This window comes from Cetorhinus maximus, chromosome 5 (assembly GCF_964194155.1).
Source record: "Cetorhinus maximus chromosome 5, sCetMax3.hap1.1, whole genome shotgun sequence".
Taxonomy (NCBI): Eukaryota; Metazoa; Chordata; class Chondrichthyes; order Lamniformes; family Cetorhinidae; genus Cetorhinus; species Cetorhinus maximus.
The window spans coordinates 173,266,542-173,284,267 of NC_135883.1; the positions used below are offsets into that span (position 1 = coordinate 173,266,542).

Here is a 17,726-nt window from a genome sequence, read left to right on the forward strand (position 1 = left end):
CTACATAATTTTTAAATGACTTTCCTTGTTTCCCTGTTTCAGGTCCAACATTATCACGACAAAATTCACAACTGTTTCCACAAGTGCAGAATGGACCATGCCAGGAGGAACTGGAAATTCAGAGGCGGTAAAGACTCACTTGTTTTTCCTGCAGAGATAAAAATGGTGACTTGTACTGAAGTGTGTCTAATGCTGTTATTTCAGGGGGATGCGGTTGGGATAGATGGATGATTTTCTTATCTCTCTCTTTCTCTCTCTAACAAGCAGCTGGGCATCTATTCAAAATCAGCCAAGTCAAGGCAGATCTTAGGTTAAGAACATCTTGGAATTGATGTATGTTGTCTTGTGAGAATTCATGAAAATGTTTCCCAGTATAAATCTTGCAGTACCATTGTACATTAAAGCAGGTGTTTGCACCCACAGTTAACATCAAATTCTCAGCAGTTGCAACTTAACATTGTCTGGTTTTTAGGGTTTTTTAATCAGACTTGTTAAAAATTAACTGCAAAAGCTTCAGCCTTGATTCCTATTGGAAAAACAATCCTGTGAGATTTTATTTATTAATTAAACAAAAGAACTACGCAGTTCAAAAGACTGTCAGTAAAACCTCAGTCATAGAGCTCTACAGCACAGAAAAAAGGCCCTTTGGCTCATCGAGTCTGCGCCAGTCAAACGAGTACCGAACTATAATCCAATTTTCTAGCACTAGGCCCATAGCCTTATATGCCATGGCATCGCAAGTGCACATCCAAATACTTCTTAAATGTTATGAAGGTATCTTCCTCTACCACCCATTCAGGCAGTGAGTCCCAGATTCCCACCACCCTCTAGGTGAAAAAATTCTTCCACACATCCCCTCTAAACCTCCTGCTCCTTACCTTAAATCTATAAATTGGAACTGTTGAAATAAGTTATAGTAGATAAATGTTTCCAATTACAAAATTGCTGTTTATCACCCTTTTTACAGGGGGAAAGTATTGCCAATCTTTATTGACATTCTTAATTTGAATCTTTGACCTCTTTGTTCTTGAGTTTTGTACATACAGAAAGACTTGCAAAAACAATATTCTCCATACCCCAAATAATATTAAGTCACATCCGAAGCTTCCTTTTCTCGTGAGTGAAATGCTCGACAGTAGCTAATCACCATAGCTCTGTTCTCTTAGTTCTGGATTTAATCTAATTCTCTTTTGCACACCCTGAAATAACCCAATAACCATTTAAAAAATAAATCAAAACTGCAAACAATACAGCACATGTGATCACAAAACCAGATATAATTTTGCAATTAGCTCACAATTTACATACTGCACTTCCAGATATAGGTACTGACATTCTGTTCACTTTTTAATTGCCTTCAAGACACTGCAACCTGAGCAACTTTTTCGCCCTAACCCCGAGATCTTTTCTTGTTGCAATACCAGCCCATCAATCTCTGGCTTATAGAGTCTTAGAGTAGAATCGTCCCAGATTCGCTCAGAGGTAGAGGGCAGGAGAAAGGGCGTTTTACCCAGCAGCCGCAATTGTGGCTTTTTGTGCCTTATCATCCCACCTCATTAATTATGCATTCATGGAGACATGCCAGATTGCTGGCAGTCAGGCTCGGATTTGCCCATCACGCCGCGACCACAGCGCTTCCTTGCTCTGGGTGCCATATTTAAAGCGCACCAGAACGCATGCCTACTTCATGTCTTCAGACTAGGACTGCTCCAGGTGACAGCCCCAAAAGCAAAGAAGACGGCAGGCACCAAATTTGGTGATGCCTCTTTAGGGTGCCTGCTGGACGCAGTGGAAGGCTGCCACGATGTCCTCTCCTCACCCCCCCTCCAACAGAGTCACCAATCCGGCTTGGGAGGCAGTGGAAGCAGTGGTCAGCGCCACCAAAGCACAGAGGTCAGCCATCCAGTGCAGGAAGAGGAGGAATGCTCTCATCTGATCTGCCAGGGTAAGTCAACCACCTCATCACTCTCGATTCACACGCTCACATCTCTATCAGGCTCATATCCTCTGGAACTCACGTCCTCATTCTGTCCATGACTCCGCTCACTTTCATTTTGCGAAAAATAGTACGGTAGTGCAGGCTTGAGGGGGCAAATGGCCTACTCCTGTTCCTTGTTTGTATGTTCGTCATGTTTCTGCTTAGTCCTCCCATCCTTTCCCCTCCTCTAGTCTCCCATGTCCTTTCCCCCATCACTGTTGACGACACCCCCACCACCACCACCACCACCATTTGGCATTTCTGGCATGAAGATTGTTGCGAGTGCTTCAGCCTTATCTTTTGCACTGATGTGCCGGGCTCCTTCATCATTGAGCATAGGGATATTTGTGGAGCCTCCTCCTCCAGTGAGTTGTTTAATTGATCACCACCATTCACGACTGGATGTGGCAGGACCACAGAGCTTATACCTGATCCATTGGTTGTGGGATAGCTTAGCTCTGTCCATCACTTGCTGCTTATGCTATTTGGCATGCAAGTAGTCCTGTGTTGTAGCTTCACCAGATTGACACCTCATTTTAAGGTATGCCTGGTGCTGCTCCTGGCATGCCCTCCTGCACTCTTCATTGAACCAGGGTTGATCCCTTGGCTTGATGGTAATGGTACAGTGGGGGTTATGCCAGGCCATGAGGTTACAGATTGTGTCCGAATACAATTCTGCTGCTGCTGATGGCCCACAGCATTTCATGGAAGCCTAGATCTGTTCGAAATCTATCCCATTTAGTGTGGTGGTAGTGCCATACAAAATGATGGAGGGTATCCTCAATGTGAAGGCAAAATCCCCCTCTATCAACACCCCAGGGATTACCATTGACCAGAAACTGAACTGGAATAACCATATAAATACTATGGCTACCAGAGCAGGTCAGAGACTAGGAATCGTGTGAGGAGTAACTCGCCTCCTGACTCCCCAAAGCCTGTCCAAGTCAGGACACAAGGCACAAGTCAGGAGTGTGATGGAATACTCCCTACTTGCCTGGAATGAGTGCAGCTCCCACAACACTCAATAAGACCATAAGACATAGGAACAGAAGTAGGCCATTCGGCCCATCGAGTCTTCTCCGCCATTCCTTGTATGCCATGGCTGATCTGATAATCCTCAACACCACTTTCCTGCCTTTACACCATAACATTTGATTCCCTTACTGATTAAAAATCTGTCTATCTCAGCCTTTAATGTGCCTAACGACCCAGCCTCTACAGCCCTCGGCGGTAAATAATCCCACAGATTGATTACCCTCATAGAAGAAATTCCTCTTTAAGTGGGCGCCCCCTTACTCTGTGATTGTGCCCTCTGGTCCTAGACTCTCCCACAAGGGGAAATAACCTCTCAGCATCTACCCTGTTAAGCCCCCTAAGAAACTTGTGTTTCAATTAGGTCACCTCTCATTCTACTAAACCCCAATGAGTACAGGCCCAACCGACTCAACGTTTCCTCATAAGAAAATCCCTCCATACCCGGAATCAACCGAGTGAATCTTAACTGGACTGCCTCCAATGTCAGTATATCTTTCCTTAGATAAGGGGACCAAAACTGTTCACAGTATTCTAGGTGTGGTCTAACTAGTGCCTTGTATAGTTTTAGCAAGACTTCCCTTTTTTAATACTCCATTCCCTTTAAAATAAAGACCAACATTCCATTTGCCTTCCCTATTACCTGCTCACCTTGTTTGCTAGCTTTTTGGGATTCATAAATGAGGTCCCCCAAATCCCTCTGTGCTGCAGCTTTCTTCAGTCTTTCTCCATTTAAATAATATTCAGCTCCTCTTCTTCCTGCCAAAATGCATACCCTCACATTTTCCCACATTATATTCCATCTGCCACATTTTTGCCCACTCACTTACCCTGTCTATATCCCTCTGTATACTCTTTGTGTCATCCTCACCGCTTGCCTTCCCATCTATTTTTGTGTAATCTGCAGACTTGGTGATAGTATGTTCGTTTCCCTCATCCAAGTCATTAATTTATATTGTAAATAATTGTGGCCCCAGCAGTGATCCCTGTGGCGCTCCACTAGTTACAGGTTGCCATCCTGAAAATGCACCCCATATCCCAACTCTCTGTCTTCTATTAGTTAGCCAGTCCTCTATACATGCTAATATACTAACCCCAACACCATGGGCTCTTATCTTACTAAGTAGCCTCATGTGTGGTACCTTATCAAACGCCTTTTGGAAATCTAAATATATTATATCTACTGGTTCCCCTTTATCTTGCTTGTTACATCTTCAAAGAAGTCTAATAAATTTGTCAGGCATGAATTCCCCTTCATGAAGCCATGTTGACTCTGCATGATTAGATTATGCATTTCTAAATGCTCTGCTATTACATCCTTTATAATATACTCCAACATTTTCCCAATGATAGATGTTAAGCTAACTGGCCTGCTTTTTGTCTCCCTCTCTTTTTGAATAAGGGTGTTACATTGGCAGTTTTCCAATCCTCTGGGACTTTTCCAGAATCTAAGGATTATTGAAAGATTACTACCAGTGCATCTACTATCTCTGCAGCTATTTCCTTTAATATCCTAGGATGCAACCCATCAGGTCCAGGTGACTTGTTGGCCTTTAGCCTCATTAGTTTCACTTGTACTTCTTCTCTAGTGATAGTTGTATTTGTTTCCTCCCCCACTTTTGCCGCACGATTATTTAGCAATTTTGGTATGCTATTAGCGTCTTCTGAAGGCTGATGATATTCAACTCCTCTGCCATTTCCTGGTTCCCCATTATTGTTTCCCCAGCTTCATTCTCTAATGGGCCTATATTGAGTTGGGCCTCTCTCTTTCCTTTTATATATTTAAAAAAGCTCTTACTGTCTTGTTTTTATATTATTTGTTAGTTTATCCTCAAAGTTTATTTTCTCCCTCTTTATTATTTTTTTGGTCATCTTCTGTTGGTTTTTAAAACTTTCCCAATCCTCTAGCTTACCACTAATCTTTGCCACATTGTATGCTTTTTCTTTCACTTTGACACAATCCTTAACTTCCTTGGTTAACCATGGTTGGTTTATCCCCTTCCTACAACCCTCCTTCCTCTCCGGAAAAATCTTTGTTGTGAGTCATGAACTATTTTCTTAAACTTCTGCTATTGTTCATCAACCATCTTTTCTGCTAAACTCCTTTCCCAGTCCACTGCAGCTAACTCTGCCCTCATTCATTTGTAATTACCCTTATTTATTTTGTTCCGAATGCTACATGCATTTAAGTAAAGAGCCATTAATTGTGCCTTTTAACTATTTTTTCCCTTTTTGATCCTATTTGCTGCTCTTTTTTTTAATGTTTGTACACTCCATCCCTTCCTGTCACACACTGGGTATCATAACCTAAGTAGCTGCCCTGCAATGCTGCCATATCCTTTTGCTTTATAAGCCTACGTATCCCCTTTCCAGGACCCTGCCCCCCTCTATTTAGTTTAAAGCCCTCTCTACAGCCCTAGTTATTCGATTCGCTAGGACTCTGGTCCAGCATGGTTCAAGTGAAGCCCATCCCACCAGAACAGCTCCCTTCTATCCCAGTACTGATGCTAGTGCCCCATGAACTTAAACCCATTCCTCTCACACCAACCTTTGAGCCACACATTTAACTCCTGGACTTTATTTACCCTATGCCAGTTTGCCCGTGGCTCAGGTAGTAATCCCGAGATTATTATCTTGGAAGTTCTGCTTTTTAATTTAGCTCCTAACAGTTGAAATTCTTTCAGCAGAACCTCCTTTCTAGTCCTATCAATATCATTAGTACCAATGTGATGACGACAACTGGATCCCTCCCCTCCCACACCAAGTTCCTCTCCAGCCCTGAGAAGATGTCCTTAACCTTGGCACCGGGCAGGCAACACAGCCTTCGAGACTCATGCTCACTGCTGCAGAGAACAGTATCTATCCCCCTAATTATACAAAGAAGCTTGACACCGTCCAGGACAAAGCAGCCCGCTTGATTGGTACCACATCCACAAAAGTTCAGTCCCTCCACCACCGGCACACAGTAGCAGCAGTGTACCATCTACAAGATGCACTGCAGGAATTTACCAAGGCTCCTTCGACAGCACCTCCCAAACCCACAACCGCTACCATCTAGAAGAACAAGGGCAGCAAATTGGCCTCCTTACTAACAGCTGGAGGCTAGAACTAAAATTGGGAGAGCTGTCTCAGACTAGTCAAGCAACAGCCTGACATAATCATCCTCATGGCATCATATCTTACAGTTAGTGTCCCAGACACTACCATCACCATCCCTGGGCATGGCCTGTTCTGTTAGCAGAGGTGGAGGCACATTGGTATTCGGTAGGCAGGGAGTTGTGCTGAAAGTCCTCAACATTGACTCCGGACCCCATGAAGTCTCATGGCATAACATCTAACATGGGCAAAGAAACCTCATGCTGATTACCATGCACCACCCTGCCTCAACTGATGAATCAGTGCTCCTCGATGTTGAACACCACTTGGAGGAAGCACTGAGGGTGGCAAGGGCGTAGAATGTACTTTGTGTGGGGGACTTCAATGTCCATCACCAAGAGTGGCTCGGTAGCACCACTACTAACTGAGCTGGCCAAGTCCTAAAGGATATAGCTACTCGACTGGGTCTACGGCATGTGGTGAGGGAACTAACAAGAGGGAAAAACATAATTGACCTCATCCTCACCAACCTGTCTGCTGCAGATGCATATGTTCATGATAGTATCAGTAGGAGTGACCACTGCACAGTTGTCTGGAGATGAGGTCCCGCCTTATTTTTTATTCATTCACGGGGTGTGGGCTTTGCTGCCTGGGCCAGCGTTTATTGCCCATTCTCAGTTGCCCTTGAGAAGCTGGTGGTGAGCTGCTTTCTTGAACTGCTGCAGTCCATATGGTGTAGGTACACCCACAGTGCCATTAGGAAGGGAGTTCCAGGATTTTGACCCAGCAACAGTGGCGATATATTTCCAAGTCTATTTGCTGTCCTTGTCCTTCTGGATGGTAGTGGTTGTGGGTTTGGAAGGTGCTGTCGAAGGAGTCTTGGTGAATTCCTGAAAGCCTGCATGCTCGTATGCCCCTTACTACCCTATTATATCCTCCAAAAATTCCAGTGCGTTTGTTAAACACAATTTCCCTTTGTAAAACCCTGTTAACTTTGATTGTGCTATGATTTTGTAAGTGCGTTGTTAAGACTCCTTCAGTGATAAATTCCAGTATTTTTCCAAAGACTGATATCGGGCTAATTGGCCCTGTAGTTCCCTGTTTTCCTTCTCCCTCCTTTTTTGAATAATGAAGTTACATTTGCCAACTTCCAACCTGCTGAAACCATTCTATAGTCTTATGAATTTTGGAAAATTATAGCTAATGCATCCACTATCGCTGCAGCTAACTCTTTTAGGACTCTAGGACAAAGGTCATCAGGTTTTGGGTATTTGTTGGTTTTTATTCCCTTAAGTTTCTCCAATGCCTTTTCACTGCTGATATTAATTACCTTAAATTCCTCACTCTATTAATCTAATTGGTTATTAACATACAAATTAGAAGCAGGATTAGGCCATTCAGCCTCTCGAGCCTGCTCCGTCATTCAATACCCTCTACTTCTGGCATGTAATTTGCTTCTCTCAGTGTGAAGACAGACACAAAATATTTGTTCAATGTCTCTGCCATTTCCTCATTCTCTATGATAGTTTCTTCTGTCTCAGCTTCTGAGGGACTAACTTTTACTTTAGCTGCGCTCCTTTTTATATACTTGTAGAAGCTCTTAAGATCTATTTTTATAATCCTGACTATTTTACTCTCACTCTACTTTTGCCCTGTTTAGAGAAGAGTTGTGTAAGACTAGTAAGGCTAAATAAAAACAATTACAAGGCTATGAAGACAGAGCTAGCTAAAGTGAACTAGAAAATTAAATAAAGGGATAGGTCAGTCGAGATTCAGTTGCTGACATTTAAGGAGATATTTCATAAGACTCAGTAAAGGTACATTGCAGTGAGAAATGTACATTCCAGTGAGAAGGATGCACCATCTGTGGCTAACTAAGGGAGTTAAAGATGGTATCAAATTGAAAGAAAAAGCATACGCTTCTGCCAAGATTAGTGGTAGGTCAGAAGATTGGAGAAAGTTTAAAAACCAGCAAAGAATAACTAAAATCAAAATGAGGGAGAAACTAAAATATGAGAAAAAGCTGGCTAGAAATATAATAACAGGTAGTAAGAGTTTTTACAAGTATTTAAAAAAACAAAAGGGTGACTGAAGTGAGCATTGTTCCAGAGTGAGTCCGGGGAATTAGTGGGAAATGAGGAAATGGCTGAAATATTGAACATGTACTTTGTGTCCATCTTCACTGTAGAAGACCAAAAAAAATCCCAGAAAAACTTGTAAATCAAGAGGTGAAAGGGAGGGATAAATGTAAAACAATTACAATAATTAGGGAAAGGCTACTGAGAAAACTATTGCAACTAAAGGCTGACAAATCAGCAGGAGCTGATGGATTTTATCCAAGGGTCTTAAAATACAGAGATAATAGATGCCGTGGTTGTAATTTTCCAAAATTCCCTAGATTCTGGAAAGGTCCCATAAGATTGGAAAATGGTGAATGTAACTCCTCTATTCAAGAAAGGAAGAGGTAGGAAACTACAGACCAGTTAGCATAACATTTGTCATAGGCAAAATGCTAGAATCTATTATTAAGAAGGTTATAGCAGGACACTTAGAAAATCTTCATGCAATTAGGTAGAATCAACATGGTTTTGTGAAAGGAAAATCATGTTTGACTCATTTACTGGGGTTCTTAAAGGAAGTAACAAGCAACATGGATAAAGAGGAACCTGTAGCTACACTGTACTTGGATTTCCAAAAGACTAAGGTGCCACATCAAAATAAGAGCTCATGGTGTAAGGGATAACACATTAGCATGGATGGAGGATTCGTTAGTTCACAGGGAACAGAGCAGACATAAATGGGTCAATTTCGGGTTGGCAAGACGTGACGAGTGGTGTGCCACAGGGATCAGTGCTGGGGCCTCAACTATTTACAATTTATATGAAGGGACCAAATATATGATTGCTAAATTTGCTGATGCCACAAAGATAGGTAGGAAAGTAAGTTGCGAAGAGGACAAAAGGAGTCTGCAAAGGGAGATAGAGAGGCTAAGTGAGCAAAAGTGGGCAAAAATTTGGCAGATGGAGTATAATGTGGTAAAAGCTTGACACAGTCCAGGACATAGCAGCCTGCTTGATTGACACCACATCCACAAACATTCACTCCCTCCATCACTGATGCACAGTAGCAGCAGTGTGTGCCATCTACAAGATGCACTGCAGGAATTCACCAAGGCTCCCGACAGCACCTTTCAAACCCACGACAACTACCATCTAGAAGGACAAGGGCAGCAGATAGATGGGAACACCATCACCTGGAAGTTCCCCTCCAAGTCGCTCACCATTCTGACTCGGAAATATATCGCCGTTCCTTCGCTATCGCTGGGTCAAAACCCTGGAACTTCCTAGCAGCACTGTGGGTGTACCTACACCTCATGGACTGTAGCGGTTCAAAAAGGCAGCTCACCACCAGCTTCTCAAGGGCAACTATGGATGGGCAATAAATGCTGGTCCAGCCAGCGAAGCCCACATCCCATGAATGAATTAAAAAACAACTTCTCCACTTTGGCAGAAAGAATAGAAAAGCAGAATATTATTTAAATGAAGAGCAATTGCAGAACCTGAAGGGATCTTTCCAGAATTTAGGGAATCTTGGAAAATTAAAACCAATGTATCTAGTATCTCAACAGGTACTTCGTTTAAGACCCTACGATGAAGTCCATCGGGACCTGGGGACTTGTCAGCTTTCGGTTCCAATAACTTTCTCAGTATTCTTTCCCTGTTGATTGTAATTGTTTTAAGTTCCTCCATCCCTTTCACCTCTTGATGCATACATATTTCTGGGATGTTATTTTATTCTCCACAGTTAAGACAGATCAAAGTATCTGTTCTGTTTGTGTGCCATTTCCTTATTTTCCATTATTAATTCCTCAGACTCTCTCTCTAGGGGCCCAACACTCACTTTTTCTCTTTTTAAATACCTGTAGAAACTCTTCCTGTCTGTTTCGATATTTCTACCCAGCTTTCTCTCATACTCTAATTTCTCCCTCCTTATTTATCTTTTAGTTAATCTTTGCTGTCCTTTATATTCTGTCCAATCTTCTGACCTGCCACTCATCTTTGTGGTCTTACATGCTTTTTCTTTCAATTTAATACTACCTTTAACTTGCTTAGTAAGGCATGGATGGTGCATCCTTCCCTTAGCATCTTTCTTTCTCACTGGAATGTATCTTTTTTGAGTATTCTGAAATATCTCCTGAAATGTATACCACTGCATCACTACTGACTTATTCCCTTAACTCTTAGTTTCCTGAGTTTCCCAGGTCACCAGCTCTGCCTTCATCCCTCCACAATTGTCCTTAGTTAAGTTTAAATCATCAGTCTTAGATCAACTCTTCCCTCCCTCCAACTGAATGTATTAGACCCAAAGGCTGACAAGTTCCCAGGACCTGATGGCCTGCATTCTTGGGTCTTGAAAGAATTGGCAGCACAGATAGTAGATGCATTGATTATAATTTTCCAAAGTTCCTTAGATTCCGGAATGGCCCCAGTGGATTAGAAAATAATGAGTATAGGCCCAACCTGTTCAATCTTTCTTGCCAGCAATGAGTCGAGTAAACCTTTTCTGAACTGCTTCTGAAGCAGTAATATCATTTTTCAATCATATTATTATCACTGCTACTCATGGGTGCCTTCACTATGAGACCATTAATTAATCCTGTCTCATTGCACATTACCAGATCTAGTTTAGTTTCTGGTTGGCTCTAGAAGGTGCTGCTGTAAGAAACTGTTCCGAAAGCACTCTATGAACTCCATCATCCAGGCAACTTTTGCCAATCTGATTTGTCCAATATATATGTAGATTGAAATCACCCATGATTATAGCTGTACCTTTCTCAGAAGCTCCTATTATTTCTTCCTGTATTCTGCACCCTACAGCGTGGTTACTGTTGGGGGGCCTATAAACTATTCCCACAAGTGACTTCTTACCTTTACAATTTCACATCTCTACCCCAACTGATTCTATACATTGATCTCCAGAACTAAGGAGACCTCTCCCTACTTGTACCAGTGTCACCCTTAATTAACAGAGCCACTCCTCCACCTTTTCCTAGCTTCCTGTCCTTATTAAATGTCATGCACCCTTCAATATTCAGATCCCAGTCTTTGTCATTTTTAAAAATTCATTGATAGGATGTGGGTGTCACTGGCTTGACCAGCTCATCCCTAATTGCCCTTCTTCTTCTTAGGCAGTCCCTCAGGGTTGAGGATGACTTACTTCCACATTAAAAATGCGTTCTCAGATGACTGAAGAGTTTAATGCGTGATCTATAGTCTCTGTCACAGGCGGGGCAGACCGTGGTAGGGGGAAATGGGTGGTTGGGGTCCCCAGGTTGCCACACGCTCCTTTCGCTGTTGACACTTGGCTTCAGCTAGCCCTTAGCGATGAGACTCGAGGAGCTCAGCTCCTTCCTGGGTGCTTTTCCTCCACTTGAGCGGTCTTGGACCAGGGATTCCCTGGTGTCGGTGGGGCTGTTGCACTTGTTCAAGGAGGCTTTGAGCGTGTCCTTGAAGCGTTTCCTCTGCCTTCCTGGGGCTTGCTTGTCGTGTTGAAGCTCTGAGTAGACTACTTGTTTCGGGAGTCTTGTGTCAGGCATGTGGACAGTGTGGCCCGCAGAGCGGAGCTGATCAGGCATGGTCAATGCTTCAATGCTGGGGATGTTGGCCTGAGCGAGAACACTGACATTGGTGTGCCTATCCTGCCAATGGATTTACAGGATCCTGCGAAGGTGCCTGCTGTACATAGTCCGCATCTCTGAGCCATATAGGAGGCGGGTATCACTACTGCTTTGTAGACCATGAGCTTGGTGCTGGGTTTGAGGTCCTGGACTTCAAACACACCCATCCTCAGGTGGTTGATGGTTGCACTGACACACTGAAAGCGTTGTTGAACTCTGTCGTTGATGTCGGCCCTTGTTGACAGTAGGCTTCCAAGGTATGGAAAGTGGTCCACGTTGTCCAAGGCCTCTTCATGGATTTTGATAACTGGAGGGCAGTGCACCAATTGCCCTTGAGAAGGCAGTGGTGAGTTACCTTCTTGAACCGCTGAAGTCCATATGGTGTAGCCATTTCTCTTAATGGCTATCAGAACAAACATATTCATTTCTATTTGTGTTGTCAGTTCATGTATTGTTACGAATGCTACATGCATTCAGATACAGAGCCTTTAATTCTGTCTTTTAATAATTTTTGTAACCTCTAGCCTTATCTGCTGATGCACACTCTGACCCTTCCTGCCACACTCTGATCATCATTTCCCTTATTCCTACCTTGCTCTTTTGCCTTGCCTTCTCTATTTAATTGATCACATCTTCCCAAACTTTATTCCTCACCCCCAGTATTTAGTTTAAAGCCCTCTCTCCAGCCCTGGGTATGCAACTTGCCAGAACACTGGTTCCGGCATGGTTCAGGTGAAGACTGTCCTAATGGTACAACTCTCACTTTCCCCAGTACTGGTGCCAGTGCCCCGTGAATCGAAACCCATCTTTGAGCCATGCGTTTAACTCTCTAATCTTATTTACTCCAAACCAATTTGTTCTGGTTTCGGCAGTAATCCAAAAATTATTAGCTTTGAGGTTCTGCTTTTTAATTTAGACCCTAGCTGCTCATATTTCCTCAGCAGACCCTCTTCCCTAGTTCTACCTGTCGTTGGTACCCATGTGGAGGACAGGCAGCTGGATCCTCCCCCTCCCAATGCTAGTTCTTCTCCAGTCCAGAGCAAATGCCCCGAATCCTGGCACTGGGCAGGTAACTCAGCTGTCTGGACACTTGCTCTCAGCTGCAGAGAACTGTGCCTATCCCCCTGACTTTTTCTTTATTCATTCATGATATGTAGGTGTCGCTGGCTAGGCCAGCATTTATTGCCCATCACTAATTGCCCATGAGAAGGTGGTGGTGAGCTGCTTCCTTGAACTGCTGCAGTCCAAGAGGTGTAGGTACATGTTAGGGAGGGAGTTCCAGGATTCTGACCCAGTGACCTTGAAGGAACGGCGATATATTTCAAGTCAGGAAGGTGAATGGCTTGGAGGGAAACTTCCAGGTGGTGGTGCCCCCATGCGTTTGCTGCCCTTGTCCTTCTAGATGATAGTGGTCGTGGGTTTGGAAGGTGCTGTCTTAAGGAGCTTTGGTGAGTTCCTGCAGTGCACCTTGTAGATGATACACACTGCTGCTACAGTTCGTCAGTGGTGCAGGGAGTGAATCTTTGATGATGGGGTGCCAGTCAAGCAGGTTGCTTTGTCCTGGACGGCATCAAGCTTCTTGAGTGTTGTTGGAGCTGCCCTCTTCCAGGCAAGTGGGGAGTATTCCATCTCACTCCTGTCTTGTGCCTTGCAGATGGTGGACAGGCTTTGGGGAGTCAGGAGATGTGTTGCTCATCGCAGGTTGCCTAGCCTCTGACCTGTTTTGTAGTCACAGTATTTATATGGCTAGTCCAGTTCAGTTTCTCGTCAATGGTACCTGCAGGATGTTGATAAGTGTCCCTTACTACATTCCTATTAATACCATTGGCTTGAATGGATTCTTGTACCACGGTGCCATTGTCCATTTGCTCATCCACTCTGCAGCCACTGTATTCATCCATACAGTTGCAAGAATCTCATACCTTTTGTGCAATTGCAAAGGCTAAGGCTGCTTCATTTCTACCTTTGCGATCCCCATACCTGCCTTGCTTGCAGCCACACCCTCCTGTCCTGACAACTGAGCAAATCACAAGTCCATATCCTAAGGGATGTGGCCACCGTCAGAACAGCATCCATGTAACTTTCCCACTCCCTAACGCATAGCAGTGTCTGCAGGTTGGCCTTCAGCTCAACGACTCTTGAGCTGAATCTTCTCAAGCCACAGACACTTACCGCAGAAATCGTTGCCCTGGATCACACTGGGGACAAGGAATTCCCTCTGGTGCTCTTTTAGCTTTTCGCCTGGTGTCTCCCTCTCTCTTGTTCTCTATTAACCTCTCGCTGGATAGCTGCCTCTAGTGCTCTTTTAGCCTCTCGCCGGGTCTCTGTCTCTCGCTGCCTCTCGGTGGGTCTTTTCCCCTCTCTGCCTCTCGGTGAGTCCCTCCCTCTCTCTGCCTCTCGGTGAGTCCCTCCCTCTCTCTGCCTCTCGCTGAGTCCCTCCCTCTCTCTGCCTCTCGGTGAGTCCCTCCCTCTCTCTGCCTCTCGGTGAGTCCCTCCCTCTCTCTGCCTCTCGGTGAGTCCCTCCCTCTCTCTGCCTCTCGCTGAGTCCCTCCCTCTCTCTGCCTCTCGGTGAGTCCCTCCCTCTCTCTGCCTCTCAGTGAGTCCCTCCCTCTCTCTGCCTCTCGGTGAGTCCCTCCCTCTCTCTGCCTCTCGGTGAGTCCCTTCCCTCTCTCTGCCTCTCGGTGAGTCCCTCCCTCTCTCTGCCTCTCAGTGAGTCCCTCCCTCTCTCTGCCTCTCAGTGAGTCCCTCCCTCTCTCTGCCTCTCAGTGAGTCCCTCCCTCTCTCTGCTTCTCGGTGAGTCCCCTCCCTCTCTCTTCCTCTCGATGGGTCCCTCCCTCTCTCTTCCTCTCGGTGGGTCCCTCCCTCTTTCTGCCTCTCGATGAGTCCCTCCCTCTGCCTCTCGGTGAATCTCTCTCTCCCTCTGACTCTTGCCGGGTCTCTCCCTCTCGCGCTGTTCCAGCCTCTCGTTGGGTGTCTCCCTCCCTCATGCTCTTTAAGTCTCTTACCAGGTCTTTCCATCTCGCTCCCTCTTGTCGCTTCCATCATATTTAGGCATGTTAATAGTAAAAAGGTAGTAAAAGGAGAAGTAGGTGCGATTTGGGACCAAAAAGGGGATTTACACATGAACACAAAGTAGGAGCAATGGTAGATCATATGGCCCATTGAGCCATTCAATAAGATCGTGGCTGATCTTGGGCTTCAATTCCACTTTCCTGCCTGTTCCCCATATCCCTTGATTCACTGAGACCCCCAAAATCTGCCTGTCCCATCCTTAAATTTATTCAACGATGGAGCATCCACAACCCTTTGGGTTAGAGAATTCCAAAGATTCACAACTGCTAGAGTGAAGTAATTTCTCCCCCCACTCAGTCTTAAATGATCCGCCCCTTACCCTGAGACCGTGACCCGCATTTTAGATTCCTCAACCAGTCTCAATACTCAGCTGGAGTATTGCGTCCAGTTCTGGACAGAATGCGAAGGCATTGGTGAAAGTGCAGAAAAGATTCACAAGAATGGTTTCAGGAATGAGGAACTTCAGTTATGAAGTTAGGTTGGAGAAGTTGGGACTGTTTCATTGGAGAAAAGAAACCTGAGAGATTTGATAGAGGTATTCAAAACCATGAGGGGTCTGGACAGAGTAGGTAGGGGTAAATTGTTCCCACTTGTGAAAGGATCGAGAACAAGAGAGCACAGATTTAAAATAGTTGGCGAAAGGAACAATGGTGACATGAGGGGAAAACATTTTCACACGGTGAGTGGTTAAGTTCTGGAATGCACTGCCTGGGACTGTAGTGGGCAAGGCAGGAGAATGGCACTAAGTGCATTAATCATTTGGAGAGCTGGTGCTACACAATGGGCCAAATGGCCTCCCCTTGCACTGTAACAATTCAGTGATTCACCAGCAACCATACTCCATCCAATGTCCCTAGACATGGTTACCATCGACAAGGCATACGCCCATGAACCCTCTCTCACTCGGGTTGCAACAGTCCTGATGGCATGGAATTCCCTGGAGACTCCTCCAACACCTTCAGCTAGCCTGGTGGGCTTGGATAATGCTGAAACAGCAGCAGAGAGCCTTGTCCAATCCACAATCCCTCGCCCTTCCTATTTTCAGCTTTATGTCCTTTCCAACTATATAACACACAGACAGTAACACTATCTCTGGTCTATTCTTGCCCATCCCCAATTGCTCTTGAACTAAGTGGCTTGCTGGGCGGGCAGTTGAGTCAACCACATTGCTGTGGGTCTGGAGTCACATGTAGGCCAGACCAGGAAAGGACAGCAGATTTCCTTCTCAAAAGGACGTTAATAAACCAGAAGGGTTTTTACAACAATCGATGATGGTTGTCATGGTTACCATGACTGAGACTAGATTTATGATTCAGATTTATTAATTGAACTTAAATTCTACCATTGAACCCATGCCCCCAGAGCATTAACCTGGCCCTCTACAGTCCAATGATATTACCACTACACTGCCATACCCCCCTGCTGTGATGTCATAAACAGGAAACTAATTAACCCTCTTTCAGAATACTCCCCAGTCCACTTTGGTCTTGAAGGGAATATCGCACAAAAAGAAAATAGAGGCTTTTCCCAGCACTTGGATCATAACCCTCTTGCAATTATACTTTTGTGTCGCTTCTACTGAGACTATTTTTACCTTTGACGTGATTAAGTTTATTGATAGACTTGGCAGCTGGTTCAGTTAGTGATCCCCTAGGTTATTATGAGATGGTGAGCTGTGAAATAGCTATTTGACTGGAAAAAGCTCCATTAAGACATTTGCATCATTATACTGGTGCTGAGTTGTGAGATATTAATTCAGTCTATTTCATAAGCCAGCCATTCATGTTGGGAAAGATATAAAAGGACTCAAATCAATTCTAGTTATCTTTGTGCAAGTTATCAGCCATGAAGCTGTTAGACAAAAACATGCATCAGAGGAATATGGGACCAGATATCAGACAGTTTTTACAGTGAGTACAATGAAGCCAGTTATTGTCAATTTACAATGAGGTTGTGATTATTATTTTCAGTAGTGTGTTCAACAGAAGAACTATTACCACAGGATGAATTCAGTTAGGGATAGTTAATTATACCACCTCTGTTATCCTATATTATATAGTTGTGGAATTCTAAATCTGGACATGATCTATCAATAAGCTTTGCCTGATGAACTAACTGATAAACTGATAAGTATAACTAATAAACTGATAGATATAGCATCAAGCCCTATATATAAACCTATGGAAAATCAGGCACAATTTCTGCTCCCAATTAATATTTTGGCTCCTGAAAAGTACACGTGGAAGGTTCTCAAGTGAGTCTAGGATTTAGACACTAAGGGAACCAAGAGATATGATAGGAAAGTGGAGTTGAGGTAGATCATCAGCCATGGTCTTAGTGAATGAGGAACAGGCTCGAGTGGCCATATGGCCTACTTTTGCTCCACTTTCTTATATTCTTATCAGATGTAATTGTGATGCCCCCATTGTCAAATGGACTGCTGCTCACACATAAAGACTGAAGTATTTATGGTCACTGTCAATACCTTCAGGGGAGAAGAGGAAAAAATATAGGAAATATGGTAAGAATAATTGCAATCTCTGGTTTATTCTGATTCCAGGCTTATTAAATGTTGCAATTACAATGTTTAATTTTACAAATTAATTTAGGCTGAATTCCTGAAAAAAACCGCTGTAATTACTGTAACTGTGTAGCACTGACATTTGTATGTAATATAGTCTTGCTCTGCTTTTACCAATCTGATAGTTTCGATGAAAACTGATAGGGCAACAGCACTCTGCAGTTGCTTGAATGTCTAATCGCCATGTGCTTATGTGATTTATCACTTAATTGGGAGGTGGTCATCACACACAGCAATTCTTGTTTGGATTGGTTACCAGGGCCGAGAGTGCAGACACATATCACATGACT

The 17,726-nt window shown here is 44.0% G+C and overlaps 1 protein-coding gene across 1 annotated transcript in view; it reads left to right on the top strand.

The window, feature by feature from the left end:
* Window positions 1-17,726, top strand: part of enah (ENAH actin regulator) — a 519,571-nt gene that overhangs the window by 334,923 nt on the left and 166,922 nt on the right. The window contains exon 5 of the mRNA XM_078542818.1: window positions 43-127. Within this exon, the coding sequence (XP_078398944.1) occupies window positions 43-127 (85 nt within the window). The remainder of the gene's footprint in view (window positions 1-42; window positions 128-17,726) is intronic.